The sequence below is a fragment of the Lactuca saligna genome, chromosome 8, assembly GCF_052625555.1.
Source record: "Lactuca saligna cultivar CGN05327 chromosome 8, ASM5262555v1, whole genome shotgun sequence".
NCBI lineage: Eukaryota > Viridiplantae > Streptophyta > Magnoliopsida > Asterales > Asteraceae > Lactuca > Lactuca saligna.
In genome coordinates, this window is record NC_136424.1 from 287,076,193 (window position 1) to 287,089,109 (window position 12,917).

General features: G+C 36.1%; 2 protein-coding genes across 5 annotated transcripts; one reads left to right on the forward strand and one right to left on the reverse strand.

Annotated features, from left to right (window-relative positions):
* Positions 1-417: 417 nt before the first annotated feature.
* Positions 418-1,254, forward strand: LOC145010705 (uncharacterized). The gene has a single exon (XM_078969214.1). It carries the CDS (start codon positions 418-420, stop codon positions 1,252-1,254), a length of 837 nt encoding a protein of 278 aa, XP_078825340.1.
* A 5,941-nt stretch (positions 1,255-7,195) lies between these two features.
* On the reverse strand, positions 7,196-11,431 carry LOC145012014 (NEFA-interacting nuclear protein). Of its 4 annotated transcripts, none has more exons than XM_078970775.1 (8): positions 11,228-11,365; positions 10,037-10,192; positions 9,693-9,767; positions 8,848-8,905; positions 8,630-8,685; positions 8,124-8,186; positions 7,702-7,773; positions 7,196-7,610 (listed from the first exon to the last, which is right to left on the reverse strand). In XM_078970775.1, the coding sequence occupies exons 2-8, from the start codon at positions 10,094-10,096 to the stop codon at positions 7,341-7,343; spliced, it is 654 nt and encodes a 217-aa protein (XP_078826901.1). In that variant the 5' UTR covers positions 10,097-10,192; positions 11,228-11,365; the 3' UTR covers positions 7,196-7,340. The 4 variants fall into 4 exon arrangements, with proteins under 4 accessions (XP_078826901.1, XP_078826903.1, XP_078826904.1 ...); XM_078970777.1 differs by lacking the exon at positions 11,228-11,365 and adding an exon at positions 11,094-11,135; XM_078970778.1 differs by lacking the exon at positions 11,228-11,365 and adding an exon at positions 11,050-11,106.
* Between the last annotated feature and the right edge of the window lie 1,486 nt (positions 11,432-12,917).

Sequence of the window (12,917 nt, forward strand, 5' to 3'; positions counted from 1 at the left end):
CCAGATTCTAGCAGTTCATGAAGAGAATACGCAATAGATTGTGTTTAAAGAGAATAGTTCAATACAAGAGGTTCTTCGTAATCCTTCTGCTACAAGAACAACTCTTCTTGCATGGTTTGATAGCAATGCAAGAGACAACACGGGTCACGATCTCACATATATTGATTATCCAAAACGGTACAAGTGGGATGTTCCTTCTAAAACTTGGGATCCTAGGGCGGATGATTCATCAAAAATGGTTGGCCGTCTTGTGTTTGTTCATCCATCGTCCGACGAATTGTTCTACCTACAAATGTTATTGTGTCATCAAAAAGCTTGCATGTCTTTCGAAGACTTGCGTACCGTTCTGGCTGTCTGTATCCAACTTTCAGAGCTGCCTATAATGCATTGGGAATAATAGGGGACGACATTGAGTGGATGACTGCATTCAAGGAGGCTTCCGTTTGGGCGACATCATCACAACTTCGTTCTCGTTTCTGTCATTTATTACTCTTCTGTGAAGTTAGTGAACCAAGACATTTGTGGGAAGAAGCATGTGGAAAAATGTCAGATGATTATTTGTATAACATAAAAGCAACATTGTCGGACAAGATTTTCTGTATCACAGATGATGTTATTCGTCAACAGTTGCTTCACGAATTGGAACAAATCATTCGTTCTTCTGTGCCCTCAAGATCACTTGCTGATTTTGACTTACCAATGTCATCTTCACGTGGCCTTTCTCTTTTGCAGAACCGTTTGCTTCTTGAGGAATTCAGCTATGACAAGAACCTATTATCCAATCAACATTCTCAGCTTCTTTCACAGCTAAATACACAAAAGATGTCAATCTATCAAAATGTTGTTACATCCATCGAGGCGAAAAAACAGATTTTGATGTTCATCTATGGTCATGGGGGGACCGGAAAGACCTTTCTGTGGACTACCATTCTTTCGTATTTTAGATCCATAGGAAAGGTAGTGTTGGCAGTCGCTGCATCCGGGATCGCATCTTTGCTTTTGCCATCTGGAACTACAGCACATTCACGATTTAAGATACCGATCGACCTAACGACAAAAAAATCATGTGATATAAAAAAGAGAACGTTATTGGGTGATCTTATGCAACACACATCATTAATCATATGGGACGAAGCACCAATGAGTGATAGAAGATGCTTCGAGTATCTCGATAGATCTTTATGGGATGTACTAGACTGTAACGAACATGCTTTTGGTGGGATTTCTGTTCTTCTTGGTGGCGACTTTCGATAAATGCTTCCCGTCTTGCTAAAAGCCACACATTCCCAGATTGTTGACTTTACACTGCCAAATTCGCATTTATGGACTCTTTTCGAAATTCACATGTTGATGCAGAACATGAGGTTAGTTTCAAATATGGATAATGACATAGATAGACCCTCAATGACCATCTTTGCTGAATGGATGCTTCAAATTGGTGATGGGTTGCTTGAACAGCCTGATATAGACGATCCACACGATACCTCATGGATACAAATTCCATCCTCATTACTGATACCACCAGGTTCCAATTCTCTCGAAAATCTCATACACTTTGTATATGAAACAGCTATGCTCAACAATCCCACTGCGACCGATCTGTCAGTCCGGGCAATCGTGTGTCCAACAAATGAAATGGATGACATGATAAATAGTATTGTTCTCAAAAAAATTAGGACAAACGGTAAGATATATATCAGTACGGATAGTATGCAACCAAACGGAAAACATACATTGGATCTAGAAGGCCTCTATCCTATAGAATACTTAAATAACTTATCATTTACAGGGATACCACCTCATACACTTGAGCTGAAAATAAACATGCCCATAATGCTACTAAGAAACATCAATCAACGAGAAGGTCTATGTAATAGCACCCGTCGTATTGTCTCACAGCTCTTACCAACTGTTGTTGAAGCAACCATGATAACGGGAACATGTATTGGACGGAGGGTTTACATTCCTCGCATAAAATTCATACATAGACCATTATATCTACCCATTACCTTTTCAAGAAAACAGTTTCCAATTAAATCATGCTATGCTATAACCATCAATAAAAGTCAAGGACAGTCACTCAAAAAAATTGGAATTTATCTATCACAACCGGTTTTTTCACATGGACAATTATATGCAGCATTGTCCAGGGCTACTTCTCCTACTTCGTTAAAGATTCTCACAGAAACAAACGAAACTGACAGACACGATCAAACAAAGAATGTTGCATATAAAGATCTACTACGCAAGGTCACTCCAAAAGAGGTCTATCGTATCATTACCATATACCCATTTCGTACACATACTCATACTATCTATATTACCATAATTGAAACCGTTAATGAATATTTATACATATTACATATATGTTTTCTTTTATATTACTGGATTTCATACCTTTTTCCCGCTATAACATTCACCTACAGTCAACAAGTGCTTACATGCTTTTAGTCTTATCAGAAACGAAGTATAGACCATGGTTACCATATCTGACCTGAAATGCGATGGTGTTGGAGCCCCATATACAGGTTAGAATCCTTCGCAGATGGAAACATGATGTTCGTCGGTATGAAACCTCGTACCTGGCCGTTGACAGATTTGTAAGCTTATTACAGACAACATTCATTTCCCATGTACATATAACGCATACCGTTTTGACGGATTCATATATATATATATATATATATATATATATATATATATATATATATATATATATATATATATATATATATATATATATATATATATATCATGGTTGCAAAAATCGCTCGACGTTAGCTAGTCGGTGGACTGGGATCAAGGGATTAATCGGCTAGGCAGAGATTAATCGGGGGATTAATCGGGTACCATTAATTGCTAATTTGTTGAATTTTAGAAAAAAGAATATGACTAATATCATATCAAAGTTCGTAAATACCATTAATTTGATAACAAAATAGGTTAATATTATTAATACAACACTAATTATGCCGCAAATAGTTTCCATTGAGATAAAATTTCTTCAAAATGTTCAAATTTCATCGTTTTATAATGTTTCACTCATTATGTATGCAAGGATTAATCACTAGGCGCCCTCTAATCGGTCAAGTAGCGCCTAGGGATTAATCGGAGATTAATCGGGACATAGTCGGGATTTTTACAACAGTGATATATATATATATATATATATATATATATATATATATATATATATATATATATATATATATATATTAAGTTATTACAAAAAGGTTTTCAATTCTTTTATTATCAAAGTATCCCAAAACATCAACATAAAACTGAGGAGCGGTACGATCATGCCTTCGCCTTGCCACGGTCTCCTGAAGTACCTGAAACAATACATTGAAACTGTAAGCCCGCAAGCTTAGTGAGTTACCCCCAAAATACCAACCACAATACCATACACATATCATATCATATCATAAACAGAACAGCCATGCATATCGAGTCTACAGTGTGACTGGTCCGCCTGCACCAGGCCTTCAGTCCACCCGGTCCACTCTCTCTCCAAGTCTACAATATGAATGGTCCGCCCACACCGGGCCTTCAGTCCACCTGGTCCACTCTCTGAGTCTACAGTATGACTGGTCCACCCGCACCGGGCCTTCATTCTGTCTGGTCCACTCTCCGAGCCTCGGCACGTCTGGTCCGCCCTCTTGGGGCTTTCAGGCCATCCGGACCGCTCGCGGATCCTTCGATCTAATCGGTTCGCCCTGGGTATGTTGGCCTACAACGCAAAGCAGGACCCATCTCAACCCAATCCAGTCCAACAACCATGTGCACATAAACATATAATCATATAGCAATTCACAACTAAACAACCGATCTAGCAGATCACATAACATAGCAAAATCCTAACCAGGATACCGACCTAACTGGTCACTAACATAGCAGCATCCTATATATACCAGGATACCGACCTTAACCAAGTCTCTAACATATACCACCCTAACTACCAGGATGCGGACATAGCAAAGCAATAACATAACAAACAACTACCCGGATTCCCATCCGATAAAGGGCCGGCCTTGGTGCCTTAGACCTTGTCGATATAGTGAGGATAACTCACCTGCAACTGCTGACTTGAAGAAAGAAGACCACGCTGCTCCGACCACCAACACGAACTCCACCACTGATCATTACCAAATAACCAAAACCAATAAACACCAATAATTACCAAAATACCCTTGGAAGTCAAATTGGTCAACCCTTGGTCCAAGTCAAAGTCCTCAGTTAAAGTCAACCTTCCTGGTTGACCCTACTCTTCAAGTCAACCCGTTGACTCGTCGAGTTCCTATGCTCAGAAACTCCCATGCCACGAATCAACTCGCCGAGTCACCCCAAGACTCGTCGATTCCATCAAGCTCTGAGTCCCTTCCTACTCAAGTCACCGAGTCATCCCTCGACTCACTGTTTCACAACCCAACTAGAAAAGGTTAGGACTTCACGACTAGACTCGCCGAGTCAAAGGAAATCTTCAACATACTCGCCAGGTTGTTCTTCCAACTCGCCGAGTCCATGCACATAATCATACAACTCGTCGAGCACACCTATGTGACTCGCCGAGTCTCTTCAGTTCTCATTCCATATAGAGGCTTTTCAAGCCATGCAGGGACTCCAATCCATAGATCCACTCTTCTACAGCCTAACCCTCGCATAAAGTTGCAAACTTTACGTGAAAGCAAGGAGATATAAGCCCAAAACACTTCTAGGGCTAGGGTTAAAGACAAAGGGCTTCACCAATAACTCTTAGACAGGAACTTTATGACCTTTTGTGCCATCACAAGTCTAGATCTGAAGTAGCAACTTCAGATCTAAGCCTCAAACTCGAGATAGCTCCCAAAAAAGCTAATGAATCCCAAATTAACCACCATTCATGAATCAATAATGAAATAGCTTAAGGAGGAGGTTCCTTACCCCTGAAATGTGCCCAAATAGAAGTAGATTCCAGATCTACCCAAGCCTCTTGATGATGGCCTCCAAATCCCCAAGCTTCTTACACCAAATTTCTCTTCCAAGCTTTAATTCTTCATCAATGGAGTCACACACACGAGATGAGGGTTTCTGGATCTCAAATGGGTAGCAAAGAGGCTGAATGTGGGTTATAATGTGCTTTATATAGGGCACAATCCCCGGATTAGGGTTTTCTCCCTTCAGCACCAACTCGCCGAGTCCAGTCGCCGACTCGCCGAGTTGGTCACTTAACACGTGACCAGAACCGCGACTCGACTCGCCGAGTCTACCCATCGACTCGCCGAGTCGACCTTCCTTATTTACACTAAGAACCCTGAACTTGCACTTCTGAACTTGGGGTGTTACAGTGTGTCACAAGTAGGGTTACACCATGTAAACCCTAATTGACATGACTTTTCATTTCCTCTATGATCCATGGGTTTTAACCTCCATGGACCATCCATGGAGCACCCTATGGGTTTTAGCCCAATTCAATAAACCATGGATCATCAGCCTACAATATAAGAATGGATGATTTACACAATCAACCCTATATATTTAATTAGTCTCTTTTTTTTATCATAAAAATAATTCCAAATTGATTCTTGATCAATACTCATTAAATAATATTATTAATATATTAGAACTTATAATATATTAATAAACCATACGTGTCCTTTTCTCATTTTGTCTATCCAAGTGTCATGATGTCATGTAACCTAAATGGACCATGCCAACCGGGTTAAGTACATACCATAAATAGTTATGAACTTAGACATCTAATCCAACATCTTCAACTAGCAAGCACACCATCTTTTTCTTCAAGGGATAAAATCACCATAAAGAGCTCACAAGTTCAATATGAAGGCTAGGGTTTCTTGGAGGATGAAATGGAGTTGATGGAAACTGAGGGTGTGCAAACAATAGCCCTCACTTCCTTTAAATAAGGGCACAAATCCTAGAATTAGGGTTAAACACCCAGTCGGCCGTTATGTTGTAACCAAAGGCTTGTCACGTCATGACACACAAGATTGAAATGCGTTTATACAAATATTGTCACGTCGTGGCAACCCATGTCCCATGTCGGCACAAGGTTTTCCCCAAAAACCCCATCTTTGATTTGATTAAGTTTTAGCTGATCCACTCTAGAAAACAGATGTTACATAAACATTTAAAGATAATGACCAATGGGCCACATAATACCCACACAAATTAGGATCACAACATATGTTTTTATCAAATTTATCATATTTATCAAATGTATGTTTTATGAGATTCATAAAGTGTATGTTTTTATCAATAATAATTTATTTTTTTTCAGACTTTTGTGAGTTTTTCATTTTTAGGAAAAAAAATGATTGAAATGGAGTTTGTAGTTTTGATTGTTTCTTACTGTGGTTACCCGTCTTCATAAGGCTCATTTAGGTTCGGTTTCGGTTAGTGCTTGCAAGGTAACCTGCCCCGCTGTCACGGTTCATAAGTTTATTACTATCCGATCCGAACCTCTCCATGAACACCCCTAGACAGGAATTAAGATTGTAGCTTCCAATTTTAACAAACACACACACACACACACACACGAAGGGTTGCTTTAATGCCCTAAGATATCCCAAATCATACAAGCATCACAATAATATAAATCAGTGAATGGTGTAAAACAAGGTTGTTAAGATTGAGATTTTAACTAAGATCATTTTATGTTTTGCAAGATTATAATCGTAAGATTAGATCAGAATCGAAAAAACCCTACCAAAATAAACTTAGAACTTGATGTGGACTGGGTCAATATACATTATAACTTGATGCCAATTGAGTATGCAACATACATTATAACTTGATGTCGATTAAGACTTCAATATGGAGGCAACTTTAACTTTTTAACATGAATCATAATTTTTGTTGCTGCAAACCGTAATAATTAAGAAGAAAACATCTTAATTACAAAAAGAAACAAAATCCTTATGATCTACAACTATAGACTTGAGATCACAAACAAAATATCATAAGTGTAACTCACCTAATTCAATATGATAATGGTCTATGAAGATTTTGCTACTTTTAATGTTCAATTTCAAGTTATATAGAAGAATTTTTTAAGCTCGTCTATATAATAAAACTATAGAGGTTGGATTGGATTGTATTAAGATCTTAAGATCTTACTTGGATCCTAAGATCTCACTATAAATTTGGCTTCAGATAGATCCTAATAAAATCAAGATTGTTTTTGGTTTGTAGGATCTTAAAAACGTAAGATCTTAAATCAATATTGAGATATTAACAACCATGATGTAAAGGTATAGATTAAATACTAATACACGTATACATACATATTTTCCAGCCACTATGTCTAAGCAAAAAAAAAAAAAAAAAAAAAAAAAAACCGGCTAATCATCATCACTTTCGTCGCTATATGAAACAAGGCCAAGCCCCCCGCCAGTAGCCGCCACATTCACATTCTGGATAGATCCCTTATCCGGCCCTAAAGAAGATCTCTCTGTATCACTAGTAGCAGCATCGTGTCTTTTCTGTTCTTCAAAGTTGAAGTTAACCTGCTCACCTATCCTTGCTTTCTTAGTTTGAGGCTTCACTTTTATAACTACCAATGAATGTGATTTCTTTGCATGTGATTTCTTCTCCCCAGTTGATTGTTTTTCCTACAAGCCAGCCAAAAAAAAATCATGTATAAATAAGGAAATACAAATTAAAAAGAAGAGAGTTCAAAAACATGTAACAATCAGAACCAACCTCAAGTTTAGGAACCACATGAGGTGTTTCCTGTAGCTCCTGTAGCGTGGCAGCTTGTGCAGCCACTGCTTCCTACATCATAAATCAGAAAAAAGAAACACTTTAATAGAAAAATAAAGCACTCAGTAACAAGACATGAATCACATTTTAATGACAACCACACTTCACATTCCAATAAGAAAAAAAAAAAAAAAAAAAATTCTCTGAGTAAGTTTTAAGATCTAATATGTGCATGTGTGAAATACAAAATCAAGAATAACAATATATATATATATATATATATATATATATATATATATATATATATATATATATATATATATATATATATATATATATATATATATATATATATATATATATATGTGCATGCGTCAAAGACCATGTTTCACTTAAAGAAAAAATGATGGTTGTGAAGTTACTTGGAAACTCCGCAGCTGTTGGGCTTCATCATCTGCCAATTGCTGCTCATATTCTCTCCTTGACTAGACAAACAAAACAAATGGGTTTTCAGAAAACAACTTATGTTACAAAAGAAAAAGAAAACCCAACATATTTTGTATTTTGCAACCATTCCGAATCCAGCCACTATCATTTGCTGCTATACAACAAAATACATGATGTCATTGTCATGATGATAACAGTAATCCATCCCAACTCCGTTGTTAAGCGGTGGATCCCTTCCAGCCTACATCTTCTATATGATCTCATTGAAAATCATATAAAGACGAGTCCTATTTGATATATATATATATATATATATATATATATATATATATATATATATATATATATGTAACTATTAAGAAAACAGTGAAAAGCCAACTGACTCCCTCAACTCGCAGCAAGCCTTTATGCCAAATTTGCTTGGGGTACACTCAATCTAATTAATGACCATATAAATAAATCCATCAAAAAAGATAATCACCAGCTCTAGCCTATCAAGGAACTCGGTCTCATCTTCATCTAATGCTTTTGGAGGTCCTGCAATAACAATATATATATATATATATATATATATATATATATATATATATATATATATATATATATATATATATATATATATTACATCAGTATTCCTCTTTGGTGAATCTCCCCCAATGGAGTGGAGTCGACTTGTGCATGAAATTTACAGGCACTCACTATGCTTGAACCGTTCGTTGAACTCTGCATCTTTCTTGTCCTTGTTCTCCTTCAATATCTGACCAAATTATTTAAATCAGTATTTGTAAAACGATAAAGCACGCTTGAATTTGAAAGAGCTACAAATGTAAATGTGACAGGGTGTCACTCCTATTAGATAGAGTATGAAACACTAAAACATTATATAGGATTTCTTCTTTATGCCTACCTTGTTACAAATAAAGTCGATTAAAATAATGGCTTTGTTTGCAACTTTGGTATTCAGTTACTGGATCGTTCCACAACATGCTTTCGGATCAGATGACAACCAACTTAAGTTAAAGGTGTTTGTTACTCTCATATAAATATAATAATACTTTATTACTTCACAATGTGGACATGAATTGACTGACTAAAGGCACTAACCGCAAAATGATGTCATGTGGAGCAAATGCCAGATAGTTTTGTTTACCGACAATCACTCAGGAAAAAGCTTTCCAAGTGGTGAACATGTACTTGTTCTCAATAAAACAATAGTTTTAAATGACTCATTCCATTCTTTTGAGCCAACCAAACATGACAATGGAATGTAATGATCCATTCCATTATTTTGTTAATTGACTTAATTCCATTCCATCATACAAAACAGACCTTAACCATGTTAGTTTTGTCCTGCTGCTGTTACAATATTGCAGTAATAAATTTTCAAATCCAAAGAATTCATATTTTTAGACTATGCAAAAGATGGGGTATTGTCTTCACATATTATATATGAGTAATGACTAGATTTAGTGGAAGTAATAAACTAAAAACAAGAGATCAAAAGAAGTAGAACTTGAGTAGTGAAAAAGGTGAAAACAAAAAACCTCAAAAAGGGGGCGATCTCTGTGCGCAGTTCCATCCTCAACTCTAGGTCCTCGAGTTTTCTTGGCTTCATCCAACTGTTGGACAACATCCAAAACAAAAGTACAAATATTTTATTAGGTTAACCTCAGGGACATGAACAAAACTCGGTTGAATTAATCCAGCCCTATTTTCAAATTCAAAAACTGCTAATGACAAGCTACCAAACACACTCCTTGAATAAATAAGCAAATAGATTTTCCCGTTGTGTACTAGAAAGAAAAGCAACATTGTAAAGTGTCGCAAGATTAAAAAAAATATAGAAAATTGAATTGGAGAAAGAATGAAGGAACGAATGTTGGTTCACCTGCTCCTGCGATACAAAATTCATCAGCCTGGTTGGCGGAGGGAAACCTTCGTCCGTCATCTCTCTCTCTCTCTCTCTTCTGTGTGTGTGTGTGTGTATCTCTTTTTCCCTCTCTTACTCGCCGCTTCTTTTTGTGTTAGAAAGATTTCTTAACTCCTGTGGGGGTTGTTGGCAACTTAGGGGGTGTTTGGGATTTGCTTATTCAACCAAATAAACATTTTTTTTTTGATAAAAGTGCTTATTAGCTTATATGGTGACAAAAGTAAGTTTTTTAAAAAGTGTTTGGATTAGCTTACTTGTTGTCAAAAAGCTATAAGATCATAAGACTTTTTTTTTTTTTTAAAATGTGTTTGGATCATCTTATTTATGTAAAATGACCAAAAATGACATAATATTAAATAACAAGATGGAAACAACATAAATCAGCAGATTATCTATTTGATATGTTAATTTCTTTTGCTAATTTCTTAAATGAATTGTGCTCTAATCCGTGTATTAGTTGATCCTTCATTTTAGGTCTAATTTTAACCATTTTGCATGCATATAGTCAAACCCTTGTGACATCTGTTGAATTGAGTACTTCAAGTCTGAATATTGTATGCATTTTCTGCTACCCTATGAATCATATAGTGATAGTTTGTTTTCAAGTGTTACTTTTATGTTGGTATACAAGTATTCTTCATTTTGAAAGGTTTGCATTCAATTCCTTATACACCCCACTAAATCCTTTGAGAGACTTCCAAATCGAAGCCCTTTGATGATTGGATAGGTGTTTATCATTGATGCAAATATTTATAAATCACACAGATAATAACACACAAATCACACTATCATCAACATCCGTTTATTCTTTTTCTTATATTATATGGCATGTGAAGGCTGAATGTGTATAACAGATTCCAAAAATTGAGACATTTGGATCTTTTAGTTAACACAGAAATCACACAGGCTGAATATGTAGCTTCGATTTTTTAACAGATTCTAAACCTAGAAATCACACAGGGGAAGCTCACCGATTCCAGAAAAATAAGTCAATGTGCTTCAGAAAAAGACTTACCACACAGGAATCACACACGAAAAAGAAATTGATATGCTTCATCTCGTTTCCCGAAAATGAAATTGATTAGCTTTATCGATTCCAGAAAAAAAAATCGATGTGCTTCATGATTCAGAAAAAAGAAAGAGACTTACCAGGAGATTGGAGATTGGAGGCGGCGGCGGGGATGGGAGAAGTGTCGACGGGTAGAGAGAAGATGCAGCTGAAGTGAAGGTTGAGAAAGAGGCAGAATATTTGAGACGTGAAGGAGGCGAGTTAGACGTGAACGACAGAAGGTAGGCCAACCAGGGTAATATTATCGACGGACTCTCGACTAAAGGCATTTATAATTCATTGAACCTTATTGAATATTCAATATATCATCCATTAAACATCTGTACAACATATCATCCATTAAATATCTTTACAACATCACTCGCAGCCTATTAAACCTTTATTCAATCCTATTTATCAGTTTTCCTTCCATTAAACCATTCAATGATCATTCAACTTCTCCATCCAACTCTTACTTCATGTCATCATCTACACTAACTCTTATTCAATCATAATCATCACCATGTTCAACTCTTATACTACTTGCATTGTGGGTGCTCTAACAAGTAACTAGCCGAGAACCAAGAGGAAACAGTACATGATAGTTTAAAAGTACAAATCAGAAAGACAAATCATGAAAGGGAGGGCATCCACTCTCTCTTGTTACAAGTTACTCTTATACCCCTATGTTTTATCCATAGAAATACCATGAATTTGATATTTTCAGCACCATATGTTGGTAACGTAAATCTTTGTTGGAACAACCTCCGATTCATATATCTCAATAAATTCCAAATCATACCATAACAAATAGATGAGAGGCGTTTATGTTTTTTTGGGCATCTCCCTAAGGCGGCTGCATAATGGAGCACACTGTCAAATGAATGACACTGCATGCAAGGCACCAACTGAACAACTTGTCTCTAATAGCACTCGTGAATGGGTAGTTTACTAGAATGTATTGTACATGATCTATATAATGAGTGAGCATTGTGATTTCATTAAGACCTAGGCTTAGAGTTACTACTTAATGTTTTATAGCAGAACCTTCTGCTGTGAAAAAGGGCAAGGAGCCCGCATGATTGCGACATCTAGGCATGGCATCTATTTATCAATTTATTTTGTATTTATTTAATGTTAGATGATTTTCAAAACAATATATATGCTTCTTCAATCGATATGTATTGAATTCATATTACTAAAAAAAATAGTTTATATTTATGATATTATTGTTATAAAATATGATCAAAAAACAATATAAATTATAAAGTAAAGAAAGACATGAGAGTAGAGAGAACTTTTATTCTAATACTTGTGATGAAATCATCAAACTTTACAATACATAATATTCACTATTTATACTAAACAAAGAAGATGAAAGGTCATGTATGATATGAATGCACATTATAGTGGTGCATAACTACACTCATAAAACTCATAATAATGTTTGCTATAATGTTCACTAATTATGGAGAGTAATGGGGGAATATGGAGAATCCAATAGTCATTCACTAAATAATAATTCATAACACTCCCCCTTGAATGACGATTGTATCATGCCTCGTTAAAACCTTAATCGGTAAAACCTCATGGGAAAAACCCTTTATTAAGGAAAAAGAGTACATGATTAATAATAGATATTGGAAACAATTGCCTCGTTAAAAACCTTGTTAAGAAAACCCAGTGGGAAAAACATAACTAAGGAAAAGAGTACAATATGTTTCCAACTCCCCCTGATTAGCACATCACTTGATTTTCTTGAAGCACCGCATAACAATGTTTCGTACCATC

What these genes read in the sequence shown, in the direction of transcription:
- LOC145012014 (XM_078970774.1), bottom strand. Translation starts at nt 11,416, where the DNA reads ATGCCTTTAGTCGAGAGTCCGTCGATAATATTACCCTGGTTGGCCTAC. An exon ending in CTCCAATCTCCAATCTCCTG is followed by an intron (nt 9,768 to 11,227) that starts GTAAGTCTCTTT and finishes GTTGTCCAACAG; the next exon opens with TTGGATGAAGCCAAGAAAAC. An exon ending in ATGTGGTTCCTAAACTTGAG is followed by an intron (nt 7,611 to 7,701) that starts GTTGGTTCTGAT and finishes GCTGGCTTGTAG; the next exon opens with GAAAAACAATCAACTGGGGA.
- LOC145010705 (XM_078969214.1), top strand. Translation starts at nt 418, where the DNA reads ATGACTGCATTCAAGGAGGCTTCCGTTTGGGCGACATCATCACAACTT.